Genomic DNA, 26,684 nt, shown 5'->3' on the forward strand with positions numbered 1-26,684 from the left:
AAAAAAAAAAAAAAAGAATTTGCCAAGTTTTTTCCAAGGTAGTTGAACCATTTGACATTCCAAGAGAATATAAGATTGCCTCTTCATCCTCCCAATACTTGGTATGTAAGATAAGTCTTTTTTCTCATTTTAGTCATTCTAATAGGTGAAACGGTTTCTTATTAAGGCTTCAATTTCTACTTTCTAGTGACTAATAACATTGAGCATCTTTTCATGCACTTATCTGCCATTTCTATATCCTCTTTGGTGAAATCTCTGTTCAAATCTTGTCCACCTTGTAATGGATTATTTGTTTTTTTTTTTATTATTGGGTTATAGGAGTTTTTACATATTCTGTAAACAAGTACTTTACCAGATTTATGATTTGCAAACATCTTTCCTTTCCCTGGTGATGTTTGTCAGAACTAAAATGGAGTCACTTGTATCAAAACCTAATTAAAAAAATAAAGCCAGGAGCCTATGAAGGAGGTCCCTCATGCATAAATGCCTACAATAAGAACAGGCACCCTAGGGGCTGGGGATGTGGCTCAGCAGTACAGCGCTCGCCTAGCACATGCGAGACCCTGGGTCCAATCCTCAGCACCACATAAATATAAATAAAGTAAAGGTATTGTGTCCAACTACAACTAAAAATATATATATAAATACACACACACACACACACACACATTTATATTTAAAAAAAAAAAACAAGCACTCTCTCTGAAGGGCTCTTATATCCACATGTCTGTGATGGAAACTTTTGCCAAGGGCTTTCCAAACTGCAGCTTGCTACATGAAGCACATGATGGACAGCAGGATGCACAAGAACACCTGCCTGAACTTTGTCTCTGCTAATGAACTAACGTCAACTCCTGAGACACCACCTTGTGCGCGGTGCTGTCTTTGCTTCAAAACAAAGCATGTGCACTTCTCTCTTTTCCCATTGAAAGCTTCTTCCCGCCTTAACCTCCTTGGATATGTCTGTGGTCCCCATAAGCACACATATTCCAGACACATAATCCTCTCCCACTCACAATTAAACTCAAGAATTCCTGAGAGAATCTCTGTTCATTATTTCGGTTGACCCTCTCAACAGTTTTCAAAAAGATGAAGTTTTTAATTTTTATAAAGTAAACTTTACCTCTCCTTGTTTTCTGCATCATGTTTTTGGTATTACATCTAAGAAATCTTTGCTTAACCCAAATCACAATGATTTTCTCCTGCTTTCTTCTAGAAGTTTAATAGTCTTGGGTTTCACATTTGGGGGTGTGATTTACTTGGAACCAATTTATACAGAGAGTGTGAGGCATGGATCAGAGTTCAGTTTTTTATATTGCTGAACAAATGAATCCTTCTCCACTGAACTGCCTTTGCATCTTTGTAAAAAATTAATTGTATTTGGGTGAGTCTATTTCTGGACTCTGTTCAGTTTGTCCAGACCTGATCAGTTTATCTACCTTAACGTCAATATCATATTATCTTTATTATGAGAGTTTTATGATAAGTCTTAAAATCAGGCATTGTTAGTCCTCCAACTGTGCTCTTCTTTTTAGTGTCATTTTCTAGTACCTTTGGCATTTCCTTATAAATTTTTTAATTAGCTTGTCAATTTCTTCAAAATGAAAAAAAGCCCATTGGAATTTTTATTGGGGATGGTCATTAATCTATATAGACTTACTTAGCGACAACAGACATCTTAACAATATTGAGTGTTCTGATCCATGAAGATGGTATATCTCCCCTATTTATTAAGTTTTCTTCAATTTTACTCAGCAATGTTTTGATTCAGATCTATATCACTTTAGAAATTTCCCCTAAGTAAATAGTCCAAGATATGGGGATGGGGATAGGGTAAAGCTATGCACAAAGATGCTCATCATAGAGTTAATTTGTGTGTGTGTGTGTGTGTGTGTGTGTGTGTAGATGCAAACTAAAAGTGGGGAAAATGAATTAGTTATGTAAGTTATAGAAGAGTCACATGTGAAGTATTTGATTTAGGTGAAGAATTGATAACATGGAAAATTGCTAAAGATAACATATTAAATGTGTAAAACACTTCATTTTATTGATAGAACACTATTGATTATAACAGGAACAGGTCAATACGGAGTATATTAAAATTATAATGAGTTCAGATTGATGAAACTAACTTTTTCTCAAATCCCTAATTTTTTATAATATAGCTATTGCCTTAATTATTTTTTATTTTTACATTGAGATATAATTCAAACACCACAAAATTCATCATTTTAATGTATATGATCTGGAGTTTTTAGGATATTCACTTTATAAAAGTGCAACTCTAAAACAAAAGTCTAGTCTTCATATAAATTGATTGGTATTTATTAATAAATAATAATGTTTGTGAATGTTCAAGCATTATGATTTTCCTATCATCTATATTTTACTAACACCCAACTCAATAATTTTATATAATAAAGTGAGGATCAAACTTAAATTACCAAATGCCTTGTCAGTCCAATGCAAGAATCAATAGTTCCTTGATTTATCATTTTCACATATTCTCTATAATCATTAGTCTATATTTGAATTGTTGATTCCCTCTACCAACACAGGATATAAAATCTGGCTTGCTTGGGAAACAAAACCTTGTCCATCACATGCTCCGTAATAATGGTCCTCATAGTGAATGCACAGTCCTTTACAATGGCCTTTCACACACACATCACCTCCCCAGATCCAGGAAAGAGCCTTTGAGGTAGGTACAGTCATTTTCCCCATTACACAGATGCAGGAACTGAGGCTCAAAAAAGTCTGGGCCTTGCCAAGATGACTCAGCCAGTAAACAGTAGGTCCAAGATTTCAGATTTTCAGTCATTGTCTTCTAACTCCAAAACCCTCTACCTTTCTACAAGACTCTGCCAACCGCCCACACTGTTAAACACCCTCCTGAGTTAGAAGAAAGGCAACCAGGTGCCCAGCACCTGCTAGGGGCCCTCTAGCCCCAGCTGTTTCCCAGCCTGGGCCACACACTGAGCCACCCCAGGCCTGGCCACGTCTGAGCTCCCTGGATCTGTTCAAGTAAGCAAACAATGACACTGAGATTAGGAACAAATCCATGAACACACAGGGGTCTGGAAAGCAGTCGTCCTACAAACAAACTGAGATGGGAAACTGCTGGGAGAAGGAAGGGAAGGAGCCCAGCAGGCCTGAGGGCTCCAGCAAATGGACAAGGCCAGAAGATGGTGCAACCCAAGGAGGCCAGTTTAGAAAGGGACCAGACACAGGCCACAGTGGGAAAGGGAGAACAATCTTCCATGATGGTCCCAGAAGTCCCACCTGGCATGACGGGGCATGAAGCCAGCTCCTGCAGGACGGAAAGTCTCCCTCCATCCTCTCCCCATCCACCACTTATTCAAGGCAATGGTGGGGAGGGCTCTCTGGTTGTGGAATGTGGATTATGACCAAAATGCTCCCCAGGACCGCAGGCATCTACATATCCCTCACCACCTCATATTTCATCACTCAAATCCTGGGATTTTTTTCATCACCAAATTGCAAATTCTAGAAGTACTTCAAACCCAGAAGATTCTAGAACATTCCATAGGGAATGAAGAGAAGCAGGTACCTACCTCTAAAGGAAATTCTAAGAGATACTTAGAATTTGCAGAGAAAGCGAACATGGGAAGATTCTATGTATGTTTCCAGCAAGAATCTAAAAGGACAATGCAATAGAAAAGTAACATTTTAACCGGCAATTAACAGTGACTAAGCACAGTAATTCTTCTGTATCTTGCAGTTTCGTTTTTCGTAGTCTCAGTTACTGCAGTCAAATGTGATCCAAAAAAAAAAAAAATTCCAAAATAAACAGTGTACACATCTTCGATTGCATGCCATTCTGAATAGGGTGCTGACATTTCACATTGTTCTGCTCTATTACGCCCCGGATGTGAACCATTCCTCTGTCCACTGGATCCATGTTTTACAAACTACCCACTCACTAGTCACTTTGTAGCCATCTTGGTTATCAGATCAACTGTCACATCAGGCTTGTATTTAAATAACCCCCATTTTACTTAATAATGATTCTAAAGTAAAAGAGTAGTTATGCTACTAGCAATTCAGAGATGGAAGAAAAATCTGTAAGTTCTGTTAAGTGAAAAGGTGAAAGTTCTTGACTTAATAAGGGAAAGAGTGTGTGCTGAGATTGCTTAGATCTGCAATAAAGTATTTTAAGAAACACCACATTCACATAACTTTTATTACAACACGTTGTTATAATTGTTCTATTGTTGTCAATCTCGTACTAATCAATAAACTTCATCATTGGTATATTTATAATACAGGTATCTGTAAAATCCAGTACTATCGTTAGCTTCAGGCATGAAAACTGGAGGTCCTGAATCATATCCTCCATAGGTAAGGAGGGGCTACTGCACTCACTATGTGGTAGGCCCCAATCGGAATACTTTTTACATGTATTATCTAATTTAATTTCATAACCACCCTATATAGCATGAAAAACTATCATCAACTATTTTACAGATAAAAAAGCTTTGGCTCAAAAAAGGTTAAATAACCTGGCCAGGGCACACAGGTAATTAGTGGCCAGAGCTAGGATCAGAACCCAGGCAGTTTAACTCCAATACCACAATAGTCTCTCACTGTAGTGAAATGCTTTTAAAAATATCTGCACAATTCAGGGATGAGGTGGAGCTTAGCACGTTCAAGGCCCTGGGGTCAAACCCAGGTATCCCTGCATACCTCAGAAGAAAAGGTTTTGGCCCAGGCCTCAAGGAACCTGGATTCTAGGTCAATTCTGCCAACTACTGCCCCTACTTGTCTGGTCCTGAACAAATCATTTTGGCTTTCTGGACTTCAGCTGACTCATTTATAAACAGAGAGGTTGGACAAATCAGGAGTAGCAAGTGTGTGGCATCCATGCCTCCCCCTGGTCACCACACCCATGGCACAAATCAGACATCACTAATCAACCACCAAATGCACTCACCGAGCCCAGATGAAGACTCACTTATCACCATCCTGCACTGGGACAACCACTACTTATGGACGAGAGTTGGCTGGTAAAACATCTTTGTTTTCCCAAAGCTAAGATGGTTACTAAGATGTATTCTAACTCTGAAAACCTGTAACTCTGTAATTGGGCTTCTAAACACAAATTTTAAATTTTAGCCCCAACTCCCAGTGGACCGTTGTCCCCGTGTCCTGGTCTTCCTGCTGCAAGATGGACACTGTGTTACACTGTGACATTATGCAGTCAGCTCCACTCTCTCCCCAACCCACCATGAACCACACTCCAGGCCAAGGCCCAATTTGAGTTGGTCAGACTGGATCCACTCTTAACATGGTCCTGGGGTCCTCTCTCCCCCTTATTTCTATAAGGGAGCCCAACTGAGGGGAGATGGAAGGCCAAAGCTGCTGACATATAGGATGAAGGGGCACAGGTTCCCCTGCACTAAACACGTGTCTGCCCAAAGGCTAATACTCTCTCATGGTGGTAGCACAGGAAATTAAAATCACTGAACTTCGGCAGGAGTTTCTCCACCTGTCTCTCTTTCTAGGATTAACAACTACTGTGCTTAATCACTGTTAACCACTCTAGATTAGAGTTCTTTGAAATGGGACAGATTCTAAATATGGATTCTATTTCAGAGAGGTCCATCCTAATGGAAGGTTGCAGGAGAGAAGTATTTAGGAAGGGCAGTTGCTGGTGGCTGAGAAAACTTAATAAATAAAACAGGCTAAACAGTTGTCAGGGTTACTTGCATTTTACTAGGGAACAGAGTTCTAGGCCAAAGGAATTACTCTCTAATGGTGGAATTACAAGCCATCAACAATGATTAAGGGAGGCATTAAGCAAAGAAGTTGTTCCAGCATCCCTGAAATCCCAACAAATGAGTTAATGTGACTGTGCTCATCCTCGGCAAACAGCAAACGGGCTGCAAATTCAAGGGATTAATAATATTTTTACTGGCAACTTCTGACTCTGCCTGACAGTGGGCAAGCCTACCCCCACACAGACAAACCCGATGCCCACGGGAGCCCAGGACACGTACTCTCTGGGCTGGAAAGCATCCATTTAGGAACTCAGTCGCCAGAAAAGCTGAGAGAACCCTTCCCTCCATCTGCCCCTTAATCACACGCACTGAGAAGATGCATAATTAATTTGTTCTCAACAGTTGCTCCGTGGCTGACAGAGTGAGGGCATTTCTAGAATGGCAATTACAGACCAGAAAAACACATGTAAGGCCATGAGCAGCATAAACTACCCCAACAGCCCAATTCCCTTCCTTCCCCTCTCCGGCTTGCTCAGGCCACAGGCCCGGACGTGGGACAGGAGGCTTCTTCGTTTCCTCTCTGCCTTGTGCTCTTGGGGGCTGGTGGAAAGGGACAGAAAACAAAAACCCGAAAGGTACAGGTAAGGAGGCCTCCCTACTTGGAAAGAGCCAGAATAGGCCCAAAGTCCAGGTGCACTGTGACGGATGAATGGGCAGGGGAACAACAGACCCCACGCAGGAATTAGATGAAGTCAAAGGACTCTCGTTCATTTCGTTAATTGTGAGAATAATGATATGATTACTTAGAAAAATATCACTGACGTATTCTTAAATCACAGGTGAAATGCCGTGATTTCCAAAACTGACTTTAAAATGCTTCCATAATAAATAAATGAAAGAAAGAATTATGGCATCATACCTAGGTCTAAGTGCCACGTAGGAGTTCTTCATATTTTCTATTCTCTGTGCTTCTTAGTTACATTTGGAATTTTTCATATAGAGATTTTGTTTTCCCAAAGACCCGACAGCAGATCCCAGCCCGCCGTTCCCAACCCTGCAACCGTGGCCCAGGAGACGCTTGCTCGGCCCGTGCCAGCCTCTCTCGTCTTGTGCCACGTCGTGCCCTGTTGTTCACTCTGCTCTGTCACCATGGCCTCCTTTCAGGAGCCTGAACAATCCAAGCTCACTGCCCCCCAGGACTTTTGGACTTGTGGTTCCCTCTTGTCAGGACCCTGCCCTGCACGTGGAAAGGGCCACACTTGTGGTTTAAGGCTCTGCCGTCACTATGGAAGTCAGAGCACTGCTCCCGTCCCCCTAAAATGCCCACTTCCTAATCCCTGGAACCCTCAGATACGCTGCCTTTCATGACAAAGAAAATCAGGTTGCAGAAGAAATTTAGGTTGCTAACAATGAAATGACCTTGAAATAGCGAGATTATCCTGGATGGCCCGGGGAGGCCCTGGTGACCACCACGGCTCTTGTCAGCGCAAGAGAAAGGCAGAATAAGGGAACCAGAGAGATGACAGTGTGAGGACTGGGCCAGGTGCTGCTGGCTTTATAGACAGAAAGATGCTGGGTGTGGTGGCACCCACTTGTGATCCCAGCCACTCAGGAGGCTGAGGCGGGAGGATCACAAGTTCAAGACCAGCCTCAGCAACTTAGCAAGCCCCTGTCTCAAAATGAAAAAAATAAAAAAAATAAAAAGGACTGGGCATATGTTTATATTAAAAAAAAAAAAAGGACTGGGAATACAGCTCAGTGGTAGAGCACCCCAGGGTCAATTCCAAGTACTACTGGGCGCAAGGTGGGGTGACAGGGTAAGCCAAGCCTCTAGAACCCAGAGAAACAAGGAAATGAAATCTCCTCCAGGAACATGGCCTTGCTGACACCTTATTTTATCCCAGGAAGAATCACTTCAAACTTCTGGCCTCTATAACTGTAATATAGATAATAAATGTATATTGCTTTAAGTCATTTAATTTGTGATAACTTATTACAGCAGCTGCCTTAAAAGTCTTTTTTTTTTAATTTTTTATTGTTGGTTGTTCAAAACATTACATAGTTCTTGATATATCATATTTCACACTTTGATTCAAGTGGGTTATGAGCTCCCATTTTTACCCCGTATACAGATTGCAGAATCACATCAGTTACACATCCATTGATTTACATATTGCCATACTAGTGTCATTTTATCTTTGGACCCGTGCTTCCTCCGATGGGACAGAAGAGCAAGCGCTGGGAAGTTCAGCCCAGCTCCCAAGCAGGCCCTCCTCCTCCCAGTGGGTTCCTGGCTGCCCCATACCCACACCAGGCACCCTGGCTCCCCTCAGACTCTCCACCCCACCCTGAGATCCCTGCAGCTCTCTGCCAGGGTGGCAGCCAGGCTCCTCAGTAGGGAAAGTCTGTGTTCTCCCACTGCCCTTCATCCCAGCAGGGCGCCTGGGCTCAGGCCTGGGAAAGATCAGGGACACACAAGTGCCACTAGGCCTCCATCCGCATCCAGGGCTAGAATTACCACAGCAAGCTCCAAAGGTAACAGGGCAGGGACTCTCACCCACCCCCAATCCAGACCCCGAGCATATCCCAGCATCTCTTAAGAGACCCCCTCTCTGTGGGTTGAGGCAGGAGGGCCACAGGAAGGGAACCCGAGTTCCAGCAGAGCCACATTTTCATTTTGCACTGGACGCTGTAAACTCCACAGCCAGCCCCACTTCCTCCTCCAGCAGTCTCCCCCCTTTCACTTGCTGGTTCTTAGATGACCACCTTCAGATTTAACTAGAACGTCCACATCAGAGAGCCCTTCCCCAGCCCCATGTCAGCTGCTCTTGACCCCATGGCTACATTTTTCTCCTTCAGGGCACTTAGCAAGAGCTGAAATGATCTTGTTACTTTCCTCACTGATGTACTTAAAAGCATACACTGAGCCCACTTCAGGACACCACTGTCCTAAGTGCACAGATCTGGCAGCCGGCAAAGCAGACTGAGCCCCTGCCCTCCTCATGCAGATGTTCTTATTGGTTCCATCAACTGCAGTCTCTTGTCCCCATAAAAATAGACCATTATAGGGCTAGGGGTGTAGCTCAGTGATAGAGTGCTTGTTTAGAGCTATGAGGCTCTGGGTTCGAAATCCCCACCACCATGCACACAAATAAAAGCTGTTAAGCGCCCCGCACTCCACACAGTGGCCGGCACATAGTAGGTATTCAATAAGTAGTTAAGAATCAACCGGATATGTGAATGGTGGTTTAGATATTCCACACCATGGCTTGGCACAGAATAGAGAAAACCTTCTTCATTGCATTGATGGTAGGGAGGGAATCTGTTCCCTACGAACAAAAATTGGAGAGGAAGAGAGGCCTATAGGCAAATTGGTGGGGAGAGGCTACACCCCAGTTCCCAAAGCACCCTGCCTGGAATCAGCCTCACGTATGTACTTCTGCTGTCAGACAACAGTGTATTTGTATATTTAAGTGAAGTTATTCTGCTCATTGGACATACGTCTCACATTCTACAAGGAAAAGTCTATTTTTAAAAAGTCTTGCTATACCAGGCAAGAGCTCTGGGGGTCGTTTTATTCAAGGAGTGGATTTTAATTTGGTAGAAAATAGCAGGTTGGGACCAAGACAGGGAAAAGCAGGAAATCAAGAGCAGGCTGTTAGGTGACTGCTGTTCACAAACAGGCACTGCGACCACCCTCGCCCTGCGGAGGCCTTCCATCAAGCCACTGTTCCAGCCGGCCTTTCCTCCACTCCTGCCATCCCGCGACTCCCATGTTGGAGCTGTGGCCACTGAGGCAAGAGGAACACATCTCCTCTCAGCAGGTTGTCCTCAGAAACTCTGATCTCCTGAGTACATTAAGGTCTGAGAATTTTTGAGTTCAAGATGAAGAGCCCAGCCGGGCACGGTGGCACAGGCCTGTAATCCCAGCGGCTCAGGAGGCTGGGGCAGGAGGATCATGAGTTCAAAGCCAGCCTCAGCAAAAGCAAGGTGCTAAGCAACTTGGTGAAACCCTGTCTCTAAATAAAATGCAAAATAGGGCTCGGGACGTGGCTCAGTGGTCGAGTGCCCCTGAGTTCAATCCCCAGCACACACGTACACAAAAGATGACTAGCCCAGAGGGTTTCAGGAGAAACGGCAGAGGGCTGAGGGGATGGGCAAGAGGCTGGTTCCTCAGCACTTGACAAATGGCTCAAATTCCATGACACAACAAAGATGTCCACACTGTGTGAACTGCTGGCCTAGAGGAGGCCCGGGAGCCACCCCAGTCCAGAGGTGTGAGTGGGGGAAACTCAGTAGTCATGAGTGCAGGGGCAGGAGCCACACCACATGGGGTTCAACTCAACTAGAGTGGGTTGAATGCAACCCCAAAAAAGATCTGCCCATGTCCTAACCCCTGAAACCTGCGACTGTGACCTTATTTGGAAAAAGGGACTTTGCAGATGTCATTAAGAACTTTGAGACCATCCTGGATTAGCCAGGTGGGCCTAAAACCAATGACAAGTGTCATCAGAAAGAGGAAGATGTGGGAGAGAACAAGCCGCAAGGAATGCCTGGATCTGCCAGAAGCCGGAAGACAAAAAGGATTCTTCCACAGACCCCCCCAAAATAGGACAGCCCCAACAGTACTTTAATTTCGGATTTCTGGCCTCCAGAATCCTTCTCTATAGGAAAGTACATGTCTGCCGTTGTAAGCCAATGGGGTGACTTGTCATGACAGTCACAGGGAACTAATACACCCTATGGTTATCTATGAGCTCCTGGACAAATCACTTAAATGTGCCTTGGTTTTTTCATCTGTAGAATGGGGATGACACAATGGTAGCTGACCCGTAGAGTAGTTGTGAAGTTAAAGAGATAATACAGAGTCCTTGGCCCAGTGCTGTCCTCTAATTACTGTCCAGTAAATGTAAATGCTTGTTCTTAGCATCAGAAGCCATCTTGGCTACTCCTCAAAATCATGATTTTCCAGGCCTCAACCCAGCATCACTAACAGTGCATCCAGCTATGGGGTCCAGGATCCTGCTCCCAGGTGACTGATGGCCTGACAGATTGAGACCCACCAGGGTGCTATCACATTCTCACCTCTGTGACAGACACTGAGGTTCTCCTGAATTTAGAGTTCACAATATCCTCACTAACCCATGCCAGTCATAAGCTACCTTAACCTCAAGGAAGTCCTTGCTCATGTCCACCCTGAATCCCTCATCATGTCACTTCACTTTGTTTCCCTTCACTCTTCTTTGCCCAGGTAAAAGCACCCAGTCCAGGCCGATGGGGAAACTACAGGGGTTTTTCAGCAGGCAAAGCAACCAGGAACAAGAAGCCCATGATAGTTAGTCTGGGACAGGCTCTGAGATGGGTAAGAGCAAGGGGAAGCCAGGTCTCTCCAGCCTCTGCCTCACTAAGTGCATTAGGTGCAGGCTAAGCTCAGGGTGGGGCTGGGGATGTGGCTCAAGCCGTAGCGCGCTCGCCCGGCATGCGTGCGGCCCGGGTTCGATCCTCAGCACCACATACCAACAAAGATGTTGTGTCCGCCGAGAATTGAAAAATAAATATTAAAAAAAAAAAAAAAATTCTAAAAAAAAAGCTCAGGGTGCAGCACTGACTCTGGGGAGCAGGGCACTCTGCCCTCTTGCACCCCCCTACAGAATCTGGTGGCAGGGGCAGGTGGGAAACAGCCCTGTGGCAGCAGGAAGCCAGACCCACGCATCCAAGAAAAACACAGAGGTGAGGGCTGCAGATACACACACACACACACACACACACACGCGCGCGCGCGGAACTGGCTGATGGCAGTATTCATGGCAATCAGGATGGAGAGACACCCGGGATGCAGCCACAGCCCCATCCCAGAAACCCAGGGGGACGTTTTGTTTCATTATAACCATGGTCTTTAGAAAGGGATCACTGCTTCAGAGCAGTACAAGCAAATCCGACCTATCAGGCATCTCTGAGCCTGGACCAGTAGCAGGAGATAAACAGGGTAAGCCCAGGGCAGAGAAGAGCTCGAGAGCATGGCCAAAGTCATCAGGGGAAAAAATCAAGACAAAGGTAGGTGTGAGCCCGAGCCCGGCCTGGCGCCTGCTGCAGACCATGCAAGCTTGGTTCCCAACGTGCAGCCCTGAACCAGTAACAGCAAGCAAAAAGGGGTACAAAAGGCGACTTCAGGCAGCACCCACAACACTTATTTGCATATGCATTAGATAGCCTGAGCGAGAACCGTCAAACCTATAATTTCACAGGTATTTTGCTTGAAACAAAACCAAATAAAGGGAAACGTCAACAGAATAAAAAAAAAAAAAAAGAAATACCTTTAGATCTGGTGATAGAGAAGTGTGTGGCTATGATAATAAATTCAAGACAGTGCTTCTTCCCGCTCATGTAGGAAGAAGGCTGGAGTCAGGGAAATACCACCCAGGGGCTAATATTGGATAGTCAGGTATTATTTCTGAAATTGGGCAGCAAGTGCAAGGGTGATCACTGAGTTACTATTTATACATTTTCTTAGGTATAAAGAATACAGGTGGATAAAGAAAATGTGGTACATATACACAATGGAATATTACTTGGTCTTAAAGAAGAATGAAATTATGGCATGTGTAGGTAAATGACTGGAAATAGAGAATATCATGCCAACTGAGATAAGCCAATCACCAAAAAAACAAAAGCCAACTGATTTCTCTGATAAGTAGATCTGATCCATTGTGAGGTGGGGTGATAGGGAAGAATGAAGGATCTTTGGTTTGTGTAGAGGAGATTCAGGGGAGGAGTGGGGTTGTGGGGATGGGAAAGTCAGTAGAAAGAGACAGACATTATTACCCTGTATACATGTATGATTACACTAGTGGAGCAACTCTGAACCATGTATAGCCAGAGGAATGAGAAGTTGTGCTCCATTTGTGTACAATCTGTCAAAATGCATTCTACTGTAAAATAAATAAATAAATGATTTTTTTTAAATGAAAAAAAAAGAATACAAGTATGCACAGGTATGGCATTTTTAAAATACAGGTATATGGAGATATGCAAAACATGATGCTGTTATTAGCCACAGTCCCTAGGCTAACAAGTTTAGATCAAACAAGAGGATGACTGACCTTTCCTTGGTTATGTGGGACCCACAGAGAAGCCACCAGTGAGCCCAACCTCCAGTCACAACACATTTTCCCCTGGGATGACCACTGCTGGCAGTGGGCCCCACCAAGACCCTAGCAAGGCCCCATGACCTGGCACTACAGAGCTCTCCCAGAATCAGAAAGGCTTTGGGGTCAGGGCCACTGCAGAGAGCTGCACAGGTTTGCAAGGCTCAGAAAGGTTTGGGTATCTAGGAAGCCAAAACAGGGGTGCTGGACTCGACTCACAGACTGCCTCTCTCATCCCAGAAGCCTGATCCTTAGGTGACCCCACGAGAGCACATTCAACGCAGCTCATACCCCTGCAGAAATTATCACTGACTCTGAGAAAGCCAGTGGCCCACATGGCAAGGGCTCGGTTCCCCTCCTCCTCTGTGCAGAACACTCTCAGGCGAGCGTCTCATGATGGCAAATGACAGCAGCAAGATGAGAGGCACAGCGTGTGAAAACCCACTGAAAGTTTCCACGGCAGGCGGGCCAAAAGGCGATGCACATGCAGAAGAACCACAGCCAGAGGGGGCCCACCCTGGGACGCACCCCACCACCCCAAGCAGGGCTCCCGCTCATGCTCCTGCTGGCCGGGAGATAGTTACTGTCAGGTCCAAAGCAGTGACTCCAGACCAGAGACCAGGGCTGTCACCAAGACAAATCTGTCCTTCAGAGGCTGGCCACGCCATGCCTGCTTCCCAGCCCGCAGCCCGGACCGCAGGCGACTTGAGGGCAGATGACAAGTCTTATTCCCTTTGCACCCTCTGAAGCCCACACGCAGCACCTGGCACAGAGCACCTGGCACACAGCAGGCTCCGTTCAAGCTGGCTGAGGCAATAGATGATAGAAGAAGAATGAAGCAAAGTCCTGGATTCGAGGGGACAGTTCCCAGGTTCAGAGACGATTCCTGAAGAACCAGTTCCTTTTTGCAGAACAAGAGCTTTTTTTTTTTTTTTTTGGTGGGGGGGGCAGAGACAGGGTTTGAGGGGTACTGAGAATTGGACCCAGGGATGCTTTACCACTGAGCTACACCCCCAAGCCCTTTCCATTTCTTATTTTGAAACAGATTCTCACTAAATGGCCCAAGGAAGGCCTCAAACTTGCCTTCCTTCCGCCTCAGCCTCCCGAGTAGCTGGGATCACAGGTGAGCACAGCCATGCCCAGCTGAAACGGCTTTTTTAATTACCATACCTTCACTGGGGGATAGGAGAGTTATTTTTAAAGCTGGTGGTTGTTTAATAGCTGAAAAGTTGAAGTCCTTTCTTGAAACAAAGGGCTGGGTTCTACCAGTTCCTTAAGAGGAGCCTCAAGTCCCTCTATTGGGGAATATAAATGTGAAATGCTTGTTGAACTAACTATTCGGCTGAATAATTGAATGGGGAAAGGAACTTCCAGAAGGAAGCTCTAGAGCCTTCTTCCTCCTCACCTCTGCTTCCCAAGCCCATCACAGGCAGCAGCCCAGCACCCTGGCCTCCACTTTCTACCTGACCTGGTGCTTTCCCCAGGTTGGAAGCAGATACCCAAGGAGATGGCAGAGCAGAAAGTGCAAAGAACCAGAGACCGGGCAAGACCTGGATGTTAAAAATCAAGCATGGGGTAAGAGGGGAGGCTACAGAAATCGCAAGCTCTCCCTGCAACTCCAGTTCCGCACCTGTGCATTAAAGCATGAGCTAGCGGATGCCCAGGAGATCTTTCTCAAGTTCAAAGGAGCCACTGCAGACAGAGTCAGCACCACCCCTCAGCCCTTCCTCTCCTTCTCTGACCCATATCCTAGGGTCAGAAATGGAGTTCCTTTTGCTCCCACACACCCTACCAAATCCCATGGTTCTGAAGGTTGACAGCATCTGACCCCTCCCCCTAAGTGCATTTCATTAATGCCAAAATGAATGCCTCACACTCAAACCCCAAATTGTATGCTGCAACCAAGGTCAAGGATAAAATTTAGCAGAATCTGATGCTCACGAAAGGTTCTTACCCAAACCTGAGGCTACTTCCCCCTCACCAGGGCTGCTGGTGAACCCCCCCTCCCAAATGTTATGAAAGCATATGGAGAGTCCCTTTGGGGGCCTGGTGCTGCTGACCCCTCTCTCTCTCTCTCTCTCTCTCTCTCTCTCTCTCGTCCCTCCCTACTCTTTGTGGGAGGGGGCACCACCTATTGGATTGCTGAGTTGGGAAAAGAAACAGATCCCACTTTGGTATCTGCTTAACCACAGAGCTTTGGCGTTCAGTTCTCCCCTGTCCTAAGAGGCTACCGCCATCTGAGAGCCTTGTCCAGCCACATCCTGTGCCTACTAAGAAAGTCTGTCAAGTTTGGGGGTGAAGTTCAGCAAGCCCACTTGATCTGGACCCAGACCACATGCTCCAGACCAGCACTTATCAGTAACAAAGTTGACATTCTGACCTCCACTTGCCAGCATTCTGTATCTGCTGGGTTCTGCTTCTCAAGTAAGGGGGGGAAAGGGGGTATTTAACCATTACCTCCTCAAGTTCAAAGGTGAAGTACTGTAGTAACCAACAAGGCGCACACATGTAACCCTGACCTGAAGCAGCTCATCACAGGGACCCAGTGGTGGCCTACTTGGTAACAAGAATTTGAGTTCTGCCAAAGGCTTCACAGTCACAGTGTAGTCAAGGACCCCTTTGGTTGAGGAAGGAAATGGCATTCATTATCAGTCTCCATTCATTCCCCCACCCTCCTCTTCCTCCTCCTTCTTCTTCTCTTCCCTCTCTCTCTCCCCGCCCTCCCTCTTTTCCCCACCCCCATGGTCTGACATACAGTACAAGCTAAAAAACTATTCAATAATTGATACCTTTAAGCATTATCATTCACTGAAAGCTTAATAAAACTGTACTTGAGAATTTTCCATGATTCCCTCCCCTCTGTGCTATGAAGCCCGGCCTCAAGTCCCTCCATGAGCTGGTCCTAATTCTACTTGTCAATATGCCCCCTCACTCACCCATACCTGTCCTCAGGAACACTGAAATAATCTCTGTTCATTGTGGACAATCCCCAAAGTCTTCCCGTCAACATCAGCCAAAATCACGTTGTCCTCCATGCTACGTGTTTCAATCGTCCCCCACTTTCCAAACTCACTTTTAACATCACCTTAATTTGCCCAGCCTCACCCTTTTTAAGTCACTCTCTATCCCTGTATGCCTCAGGGGTCTTGGCCATCCTAGGGTAAACCAGAGTTACACGAATGAGTGAATGTTTTAGAGATAATAAGATGCAGGTTTCTCACTGTGGAAGAAAGATGTAACATAGAAGGAAAGAGAGAAAGCTAACGTGGACTCTGTGGCGTTGAGTAGAATTGGAGATGTGAGTATGAACTAGGGGCTTTTTAATAAAAAGACGGATGCCTGTGTATGTATGAGTTCACACACATGTGTAGAGATCCTCACTCGGGTACCAGGAAGAGCCTGAAAGCAATGGCATCCTGGCAGCAACGAGCATCCCTGGCCTCCGGGTTTGGGCTTCTAATTCCCTTCTCCAATAATAGGTACCAGGGCTCCTTGAAAACGTGATTGATTCCAGGGCTGAGCCTGGCACACCCTGTGATTCCAGAAAGTAAGATAGCGCTCACCACACCATGGGAGCACACCAAAAGGTCACAGAAGTCAACCTAAGGAGCTCCCAATGACCAAAGTTGGAACCACGTGAGCAACAAAATAAACAACTGTTTTGGATATAAAAGGTAAGGATTCTTTCGATTATATCTGGGATATACAACCTATGGAATATGATAAATACCCATGAGTTCATCCAGATAAAAATATTTAAATAACTGGGGAAAAAGGAAAAGCTCTTTCTTATAGAAGAATTTTTCCAATGAATAAATGGGAGAAATAGAAAATCATTAATTTGTCCATTAAATGATAAGGAGCCACCAAGGCAACCCTGCACTTCTGGATCTCATCTCCAGAGTAAATAATCCACAATGTCTGAGTCAATAAGTTGTCTCCTCTCCATTCTTACAAACTCAGATGGAGCAAAGGTCACTGCCACTATTTTGTAATTAAGGAAGCAGAGGTGCTCGACCATGAATTAGGAGCTAATGGACCCAGCTCGAGGTCCAAAATGGTTCAAATTCAACCCTGAATTTTATTTCTTCTCTTGAGTTACTGGTTCTTCTGTGCTCTATCAAAATTTTAATTATGTTTCAAGATCCAGCATACTTCTCCAAGAGTCCCCAGTGTTATTGGGACTCATTTGTTTGCAGTTAACAGTAAACCCAAACTACCTTAATCAAAAAAATAAGAAATTCCTGGCAGATACAACTGAAGGGGATAGTGGTAGTCCAGCTTCAGGTTCAGGAAGATCTAGGGACTCAACTCTCTTTGCAATACCAGCTCCATTCATAGATGGACTTTCCCTTCATAGTGACAAGACTGTCAGCAGCTCTAAGCCAACATTCTATACTTGCAATTAACCCCACAGAAAAGAAAGAGATGCTATTCTTTAAAAAAAAAAAAAAAAAAGTCTTAGACCTGATGTTCACTGGCCAAAACTGGCTCAAATGCCAATCCTTGCATCAATTTCTAGAGCCCAGCAGAATGAAATCTACCAATTAATTAACTGCCTAACAAGAGTGGGGTGAATCCTACTGAAATGTGATATAGTGTACATGAGAGAGGCTGGTTCTCCAAAGGAAGTTCTGGATGCTGTTCCCTACAATAAGATGTCTCCTCAGCTGCAAGATTAACAAATGTCCATTCCATTTCAACCCCTTGGTCAGAATCAACTCTATCCTGCAACCTCCCATCCTCTGCCTGGACATCTACACCGGTAATGACCTCCTTCTGCTTTATAGATGGATCAGGTCCCACAAGTCAGTTTATGAGCATCCTGGGCATTAGAAATCTAGTTCTCCAAAAGCACCTGACTAATTATGTTTCAAGATCCAGCATACTTTACTACCCCAGGGGGTTAGTAAAGGGCCACAGGGCCCCTAGAACCTACTTCTTCACGTAGGCTCCCCACCCTCCTAGTGCACAGCTACATCACCGAGAGCCCAGTCCGCCAATGCCAACCTTGAAAGTGCTTCTCGAAGTCATTGCCTGTCTCTGTGACAAACCCTGGAACTTGGAGATGCTAGCTTGACAGGTGAGATAATTATGTTTTATCTTTTGCTCATTCTTTTATCAGCCATGATAAGAATGGATAAGCATCCCAATGGAAGAAAACACTCCCACAGAATCTACTCGTGCTCTTTTTCATGCCAGCCAGTTTCCCCTTCCCAGGCACAACTCCTGCAGACCAGCCTATACCCTGTTATCTGGTGTATCCAGCCACCACGTGCTGCCCTCTCGTCAAATGCCAGGCTCCACTTTCCTTACCACATCCCAAGCTGTCAACTTCTCCAGGAGCTGCAGCACCACTATCTTTCAGGTGACCTACACACTGACAGCCAACTGTCTTCACAACAGTCAGCACTGCCCTCTCTGCACAGTCTCCACGGCAGAGACCTGGCCTGGGTCCTGGCCTGGACCTCTCTGCAGAATGTCACTCTGGTAGGTTCCAAGGTTAGATGGAGAAAAGAGATAGGAAAGAGCAGGGGGCATTAAGTCTCAAAGGCAAGAGCTCCTAAATGCTCCAATAAAACCAACAGCTTGGGCTGGGGTTGTAGGTCCATGGTAGAGCGCTTGCCTAGCATGCATGAGGCACTGGGTTCAATCCCCAGCACCACATAAAAAGTATATAAACAGTCAACCAATTCATGATGCTTAAAAAAAATAACAGTCCATTCATTCATTTGTTTTATACCTTTTATTGAGAACCAGCTGTGTCCAGGGTACTCACGAGTGATGCAGACCTGGAGATACAGCACAAGAGTCTCTGTCCACAGAGTACCTTCTAAGAGACATCAGACTTGTTTTCATATCGGCTTTACATTTTGCAAGGACTGTCTCAAGCATTATCTACATAATCCTCAGTAAGTGGTATAAGGATCTCTAATTTAGACACAAGGGAAAGGGCCATTCCAAAAGGATAGATCACCCTCCCAAAGCCACAAAAACTCAGGTGTTCTGACTACAAACCTTTTACTCTCTCTCTAGCAGGGTACAACCTGACATTGAACCAGACATTAAATTGACTCAGTCCTAAGCATCATTGCTAAAGATAGAACATACAAAAGAAAAGGCCCAAACCTTCACCAAAGGAACCAACAGTCTAAAGAGAGAGAACGACATGTAACCAACTATCATGTGTAGCTCGAATAAAGATAGAGTGATTATATGAAAATAGCAAGATATCTCTAGAAAGACACATAAGAAGTAATGATTGCCTCCAGACAGGAAAATTGGGTACCTGAAGAACCAGGGTAGAAGGGTTATTTTGTCTGTTTCAAATATTGTGTATTTTGAATTGTGTGCCATTTATATGTACTTACCAATAAACAACACTTTGAGCATACAATCGGCCAAATCTTGAATACAGAAAATTCTACATGATAAATTATCTAGCTTCTTCAATAAGCAAATAGCTAAATACAAAAATAAATAAATAAATAAGGGAGGGAGAGGAAATGTTATAGACTTTAAAAGATTTAGGAAATGCCAACCAAATGCAAAACATGTACCTTGTTTGGATCCAGACTGAAACAAAAAATTTACTCTACTTTTATGTGTAACTAAAAAGAAAAAATTAAATTAAAAAAAAACAGGTATTTGGGGGACAAGGGAGTTTTGAACATGAACTAGCTGTTAGAGGCTATTAAAGAATTGTTAATCTTGTTAGGTATGATCACAGTATTGTGATTATGTTTTTAAAGGTTCTTATCTATTAGAGATGCATACTGAAGCATTTACAGATGAAACAATATAATTTCTCAAGCTGGATCACGGTTCCACAGGAGGTTATTATACTATTTTCTCTGCTCTTATGGAGGGTTCTCATTTTCATAATAAAAAGTTTAAATAAAAATTTAAAAATTGGGCTGGCTCTGTAGCTCAATGGTAGAGTGCTTGCCTAGCATGCGTGAGGCACTGGGTTCGATTCTCAGCACCACATAAAAATAAAATATTGTGTCCACCTACAACTAAAAAATAAATGCTTAAAAAAATTAATTATCCCATCCATAAAGTATGTCTGAGAAGGAAGGCATCATAGAGAGGAGGTCCAAACTCAGTCCAGAAAGATGTCTAGTAATTTCCTAAGGGTAAGAGGGCATTCCAGCTAAGGAGACCACCGAACAAACATATGAAAATCTATCCAAACCTCTCTCTGGGGGAGCAATGTATGTATGCTTGGCTTCAGGCTCAACCTACATTCCTTCCCTGCAAAATCCATCTTACTTGATCCCCCAACTCTCTGGAGTATCCAGATGAAACATCTATGTCAACTCCCCGGTTCCAAGTGAGGAGAGAGATCCTGAGATTGACAGCTCCACTTCTCCAAGAGGCCCCTAAGAAGTCCTCAGAGGACAGGGAGCAAACTGACCCCTTTCAGTTGGGTTTTGCCTAACAAAGCAGTTTAGAAGCAGCTGAGTTATCCCAGGGACAGAGCCTACATCCCTCCTGAGTCATCCCCCAAAGCACCTCCTAGCTAAGAGCCAGCGGACCCAGCCAGATGCAGGTCTGGCAGCCATACTGATAGGCACTACAACACCCCCAAATGGCAAATAGTCCCCACATCAGTACCATCTGTCTTCTGCCACCTCCAACTGCCTACAGGAAGCTTACTGGCTGTGCAGTCACTTCAGACTTTTCCACCTGGCTCAGATGAGTCCCATGGTCCCTTACCTTGGATCGCAGTTGCAAGTACTCCTCTGAGCCATAGGGAACACTCCTCAGGGAGGTGAGGTAGTCGTAACTGATGACAGCTGTCTGTAAACCAAGGGAGGGGAGAGCTTAGCACTCAGAAAGCACATTCTGCTCCTCTGCCTCAGCCCTGCAGCTGCAGCCCCTCACATGGGCTGCTAGGTCTGCAGGAAGGGCCGGTCCCACCCTTCAGATGCTCTGCCCCCCAGTCTCAGCCTGGCTGGTTTCTTCCTGATTCAGAGCTCTCCACAAAGTCCCATCTGCAGAGAGGCCCAATCTAAAGTTGCCCCATCCACCAGGAACTCTCAACTCTTTATTATAACAAACCATCACCTAAAATCATCTTGTTCGTGTTTCCTTATTTATGAACTGTTTGAATTTAAGCTCTATAAACACCAGGACAGGTCCTTCCTGTTCATCACAGTACCCCTGTGTTAGTCAGCTTTTCATTGTTGTGACCAAAATACTTAACAAGAACAACTTAGAGGAAAAAAAAATTATTTTGAGCTCCAATTTCATACGTTTAGTCCACGGTAGATGGACTCCATTGCTCTGGGCCCAGGGTGAGGCAGAACACCATGGCGGAAGGGCATGGTGGAGAAGCGTTGCTCCCCTCATGGTGGCCAAGAAGCAGAGAGAGCAGGGGACTGAGGGAAGAACCCATCCAGGGCATGCCCCCAGCGACTCCCCTCCTCCAGCCACGCCCCACAAGCCTACATTTCACCTCCTGCCTTGACACAGGAGCTTCTGGGCGACACCTCATATACAAACTAGGACAGCCTCCAATACCTTTCACATCGCCAAGCACACAGGCAGAAGCTCAATAAATATTAATTGAAAGAATGCTGTTAAACTTACCCCACTTCTCTATATCACAAATGAACATTTTATATTTATGGTTGTTCTAATAGTTTTGATTCTGGATTCCATAGCCAAAATTCCTGGAAAGGATCTCCTATCCTTGGTGAGTCAGAAATTTATAGGCTCCCTGGTATCTCATGCATGGAGGAGCCTTGAGGATTAACAAGCCAAACCTTCCTTTTTAAAATTGAGCAACTGAGGACCCTAGAAATTAGCTCACAAGATTTACATTAAAAATTCTGTTTCTTAAGTTGCGCCTCCATCTGTGTACAATGAAACGAAATGCATTCTGCTGTCATGTATACCTAATTAGAATAATAAATAAATGATCTTATATTTGTGAATTAATCCATTACATTACATATGATTGTGATTCATTCCTTTTTCTTGTTGTATAGGACTTCACTGTGATTTTATGAACACACTCATACATGTATACATATATGTACATATATATATGCATACATGAATAATGAATTTTGATTTTACTGTTTATGACTATTTGGACTGGTTTAAGTTATGAAGAATTTTGCTTTGCATCTTTTTTAAAAAACACTTTATTTAATTTATTTTTGTTTTTTGTTGTTGTTTTTAGTTGTATATGGACTTAATGCCTTTATTTGTTTCTATGTGGTGCTAGGATCGAACCCAGTGCCTCATGCATGCTAGGTAAGTGCTCTACCACTGAGCCACAACCCCAGCTCCTATTTATTTTTATGTGGTGCTAAGGATCAAACCTAGTGCCTCATACTTGTAAGGCAAGCGCTCTGCCACTGAGCCACAATCCTAGCTCTTGCTTTGCATCTTTTAATGCATGTCCCTTTGTTGTTCTCATGCACATTTTAGTCCTGGGTAACTGCTCAGGAAAGAATTACTGGTTTGTAGTAATTATTGTAATAATTATATACATGTATATAATTACTAATGTATTTTGATTTAAATTGATGTGCTTTTTACTTGCCCCATCTGTTCTTATATGTACTCTTTCTTTTCTTTCCTGTTTTATTTTGGAATTATTTACTATTTTTAAAATTATTCTATTTCTACCTCTGTTAGTTTTTCCTCTTCTTTTACTGTTTACCCTAGCAATGACCATATGCACTATAGATTTATTCAAGTTGTATAAATTATTAATTTGATCTTGACAAAGTGAAGACCTTAGAACACTTAAATACTAATGGCTTTTTGAGTATCTAAATTCTCTGTATATTTTTAACTCCATGTTATTGATATTGTATATTACAGTTAGCATTAATTTAGACTTCCAAAAAAAATCTGTTTCTTTGTCTGCACTCTCCAAAGCATAATTCCATCCAATATATATTTATTAAACATCAACCATGAACAAGACCTAGTCACTGAACAGTGTACTAGGGTGATCAAGACCAAAACTCTTTAAAGAAGATGTACCTGTGTGGCTGGTTTATTAAGAACTGGTTCATGCTTCCCCACTCCTTTCCAACCATTCAAATCCCAAAGCTTAAGCTTCCCCCAGGATACTCATCCTGACTCCTGGGTACCAGCCATCGCTGGGTCTGATTATAGCAGCAGTCTTGAACCATGTGTCTTTAGATTGCACTTTTTTTTTTTTTTGAGATGGTGTCTCACTATGTTTCCCAGGTTGGCCTCAAACACAATTCTCACACCTCAGACTCCCAAGTAGCTGGGACTATAGACTCTCACCACCAGACCCACTTTTAGATTGCTTTTTAGCCCACTGGTGTCTGCTGGTGTGGGCACTCCTTGGCCAAGGCTCTTTCAAAGCTGGGTCTAGGTGGTACAGTTTATTTCTACCCTTCCAAGCAAGCAAATAAGGCAGTGTTGGGCCCAAAAAAGGTACCTGGTGATTTTTTCGTATTTCATAGCCCAGGTAATCTGCCTTGGTTTGTGACTCAGCCTACCCTTAAGGACAGTCATCATATCAGGGCCTTCTCCTCTGAGCCAGACTCAAGAAAACATTTGATAATATTGAGTACTGGGGAAATAACAATAACAACCAAAACAGAGTTATATCTTAATACATATCCACATCAGGGATATCAAGGGGAAGAAAGGATGTGCTCGTTTGCAGCAAAGGAGAGAAAGCCTGAGATATGGACCAACCTACCTACCAATGGGGCAACAATTATTGATCTGGGACTATGGGTCCCAGCAATGTCTGGGAGAGTAGCTCTCAGCAGTTAAGAGGACATGACAATATTACCATTGAGTCACAGGAGAAAACCTCTAGAGGTCAAATACTCAACTCAGATTCTCTGTCAATTAGGGAATCGAAGGAGACTCTCAAAGTCCTCCAAGGACCACACACTGAGGATGAGTCCAGTACCAGAACTTCTCATACCAGCTTATGGCAGCAAGATCAAGTTTGCTGGTAGAATTTATTCTGCAGTCTTCTTTCCACAAAGTCTTCCTTCCGTGGCATTTACTGAGGAGCACTGCCCCTCAGCGTCATGACCAAATAAGATACAGAAACCAGAGACTTCATGCAATCTCAATCCTGCTCTATTTAACCACAGAGTGCCAGGATGTGTGGACAGGAATGCAGGCAGATGAGCATGTGTGTCCATGTCTGTGCAGCTGTGTAGATGGAGCTCTGGTCCATGTAAGGGTATCTCCACATGTGTATGACCAGCATGCCCATCTGCTACATGTCTGAACACCTGCAAGGAATACTGCAGTTCCTCTGCTACCTCCAAATGAGAATAACCTACCGTAGCAACTGCTCTGCCCACCCTGATGGCACCAAAGTCATTAGGGTCCAGATACTTGTTACTGTAGAGGAAGCCACCAGAGGCAGCAAGAGCCATGCTGGTCCATGAAGCAAACTTGAGAGCCTTTCTAGCCATGTCCCCCGACCTGGAGAAGAAAATAAAGTCAAGAAAGATTAGCAGTTAAGGATTTCATAGTGAGTCAATCCAGGATTCAAATCCTGACTCTGCCATTTATAGATTGTACGACCTTGGGTCGTTTTCTTAATCTCATTGAGCCTGTTTCCTCATCTGTGAAATAGGGTGATATCTCAAACTTGTCAGAATAAAATGAGATGATGTACATAAAATCCTTAGCATACTACCTGGCACAAGTTAATTCTCCAAATCCTTCCTTCAATAGTACCAGGCACTGCCTTAGAGACAGGACAGAGTGAATAAAACAAAGTTCTTGCTCACATAGATTGCATACTAGTGGGGGATGACAGATGGAAAGAAAAGAGATATATGATACCTAGAATATCAGAGCTGCTATTAAGTGAGAGGAAGAGAAGCAAAGAGGATAGGGGTACAGAGAGACGAGGAGTGCTATTTTAGATAGGAAAGGGAGAAGAGCAAGTTGACCACTGCTATTTGTAAGTTTTATTCTACCAGCATACACACTTGAGCATCAATAGCCTTTGTGCCCAAGTCAAAAGTGGTCAGGTCCCCACCAAAATGGCAGCTGAGCAGAAGCAGCCAGTAGGTCCCCTACATGTGGCTGGTTTTCAAAATACTACTGTGGTTAGAGTAGACACCCCTTTAAACCCCATGACTGATACCTATTTCATCCATTCACTGCAGGGTGACTTAGGATTAGACACCAAATCATGCTATTGGTTAGTGTGACCACTCCCCACATTACTTGTACCTGCTTCATGCACCATGTGGCTATACAGTCAACTTTTGGCCAGTGTACCCAAAGGGCTGCTCCCTTGTAGTTCCTAAGCATCTGTATCAGACTAAGGTCCTTGACCACAGCTACAGCTGCCAAGGGAGGCCCCACACAGAAGTGCACCAAACCACCTGCCAATATAAACCCCTGCACAGGTTCCAACACAGGTCATCACCCTGGCTCCTGCTCCAGACCCAGTCTGTGACCATCACTGTCCCATTCTATGCCTCTGTTTCCCCTTTGTATGGAAGCTACTGCTACAAATAACCTTGTGTTCATTTTCTTTAAAAAATCTATTTTGACTCATGCCTTCATAATATAGCCCCAGACTTTTTTCAAGAATTCACAAGACATCTCTCTTTCAATACTTTAACTTTCAACTTACATTTTACAGTGTCTGTAAAGATACAGTTGATTGTTTTATGTTTGCAGCCTTCTTTTGCTAACCCAGCCATTGCCAAGTATGGTCAACCTGCGTGCGGCTTCAAATATGCAGGTTGCTCCAGTCCACCCTGTGGCCCACTGAACCAAGACTCTGGGGATAAGACTCAGGAATCTGTATTTTTGCTATGTTCTTGATTTTTTTTCCTCCACATATTCTTATATTTTTTCCAGATTTTTTATTGGTGCATTATAATTATACACATGGCGGGATTCGCTGTTACCTATTCATAGGTGTACATGATATAACAATATAATTTGGTCAAACCATCACCCAGTATTTCTCCTTTGCCTTCCCTCCCCACTCCCCAGGTCCCTTCCCTCTTCTCCACTGGTCTCCTTTCAATTTTCATGAGATCCACCCCGACACACACCTTTCTTTAACTTGTTTCTCTCTAGCTTCCACACATGAGAGAAAACATATACCCCATTATGGTTTGGATGTGAGGTGTCCCCAGAAAGTTCCTGTGTTAATGCAGGAATATTCAGAGGTAAAAATTATTAGATTACCAGAGCTGTGATCTAATCAGTTCATCCTAGTTTGAATGACTTAACTGGGTGATAACTGTAGGCAAGTGGGGCCAGGCTGGAGGCAATAAGTCACTGGGGGTGTGCCAGGGTTCATCATCCGGGCAGCCCCTCCGCCTGCTCTCTCTGCCTCCAGTCCCCATGAGATAAATAGCCTGCCTTGGCCATTGCCCTTGTGCCATGATATTCTGCTTCATCTCAGGACCAAAGTGATATAATCCATCGAGCTTGGACTGAACCTCTAAAACTATAACCCAAAATAAACATTTCCTCCTCTAGGTTGTTACTGTCAGGTAGTTTAGTCACGCCAACAAAAAGCTGACTAACACAAAAATGAGATGATGTACATAAAGGAGGTTGTTTCTGCAACTCACCTGACTATGTGGTTCAGAAGCCTTTAGAACTGGTTTATGGGAACAGTTTGGGAATGCAGTCTAGAAGAGCCTTTGAGTTTGTAAGCATAGGTTAATAGGTGATGCTGGTGGGAGCGCAGAAGACTAGAAAGCAGGAATGCAAAGAGTAAATAAAAATTGTGCTTAGGAGATTTCAGAGGGGAACTGGATTTGGAAATTGGACTAAGGCCTTC

General features: G+C 44.1%; 1 protein-coding gene across 4 annotated transcripts in view; it reads right to left on the reverse strand.

The window, feature by feature from the left end:
* The window catches only part of Adck1 (aarF domain containing kinase 1), a 113,857-nt gene that overhangs the window by 77,306 nt on the left and 9,867 nt on the right, over positions 1–26,684 (reverse strand). For all 4 annotated transcript variants that reach the window (XM_071607635.1, XM_027931719.3, XM_071607636.1 and 1 more), the window contains 2 exons: positions 24,199–24,343; positions 20,609–20,692 (listed from right to left, as the gene is read on the reverse strand). In XM_071607635.1, the coding sequence (XP_071463736.1) occupies positions 20,609–20,692; positions 24,199–24,333 (219 nt within the window). In that variant the 5' untranslated portion in view covers positions 24,334–24,343. The remainder of the gene's footprint in view (positions 1–20,608; positions 20,693–24,198; positions 24,344–26,684) is intronic.

Source organism: Marmota flaviventris, chromosome 2 (genome assembly GCF_047511675.1).
Source record: "Marmota flaviventris isolate mMarFla1 chromosome 2, mMarFla1.hap1, whole genome shotgun sequence".
NCBI classification, from domain to species: Eukaryota; Metazoa; Chordata; class Mammalia; order Rodentia; family Sciuridae; genus Marmota; species Marmota flaviventris.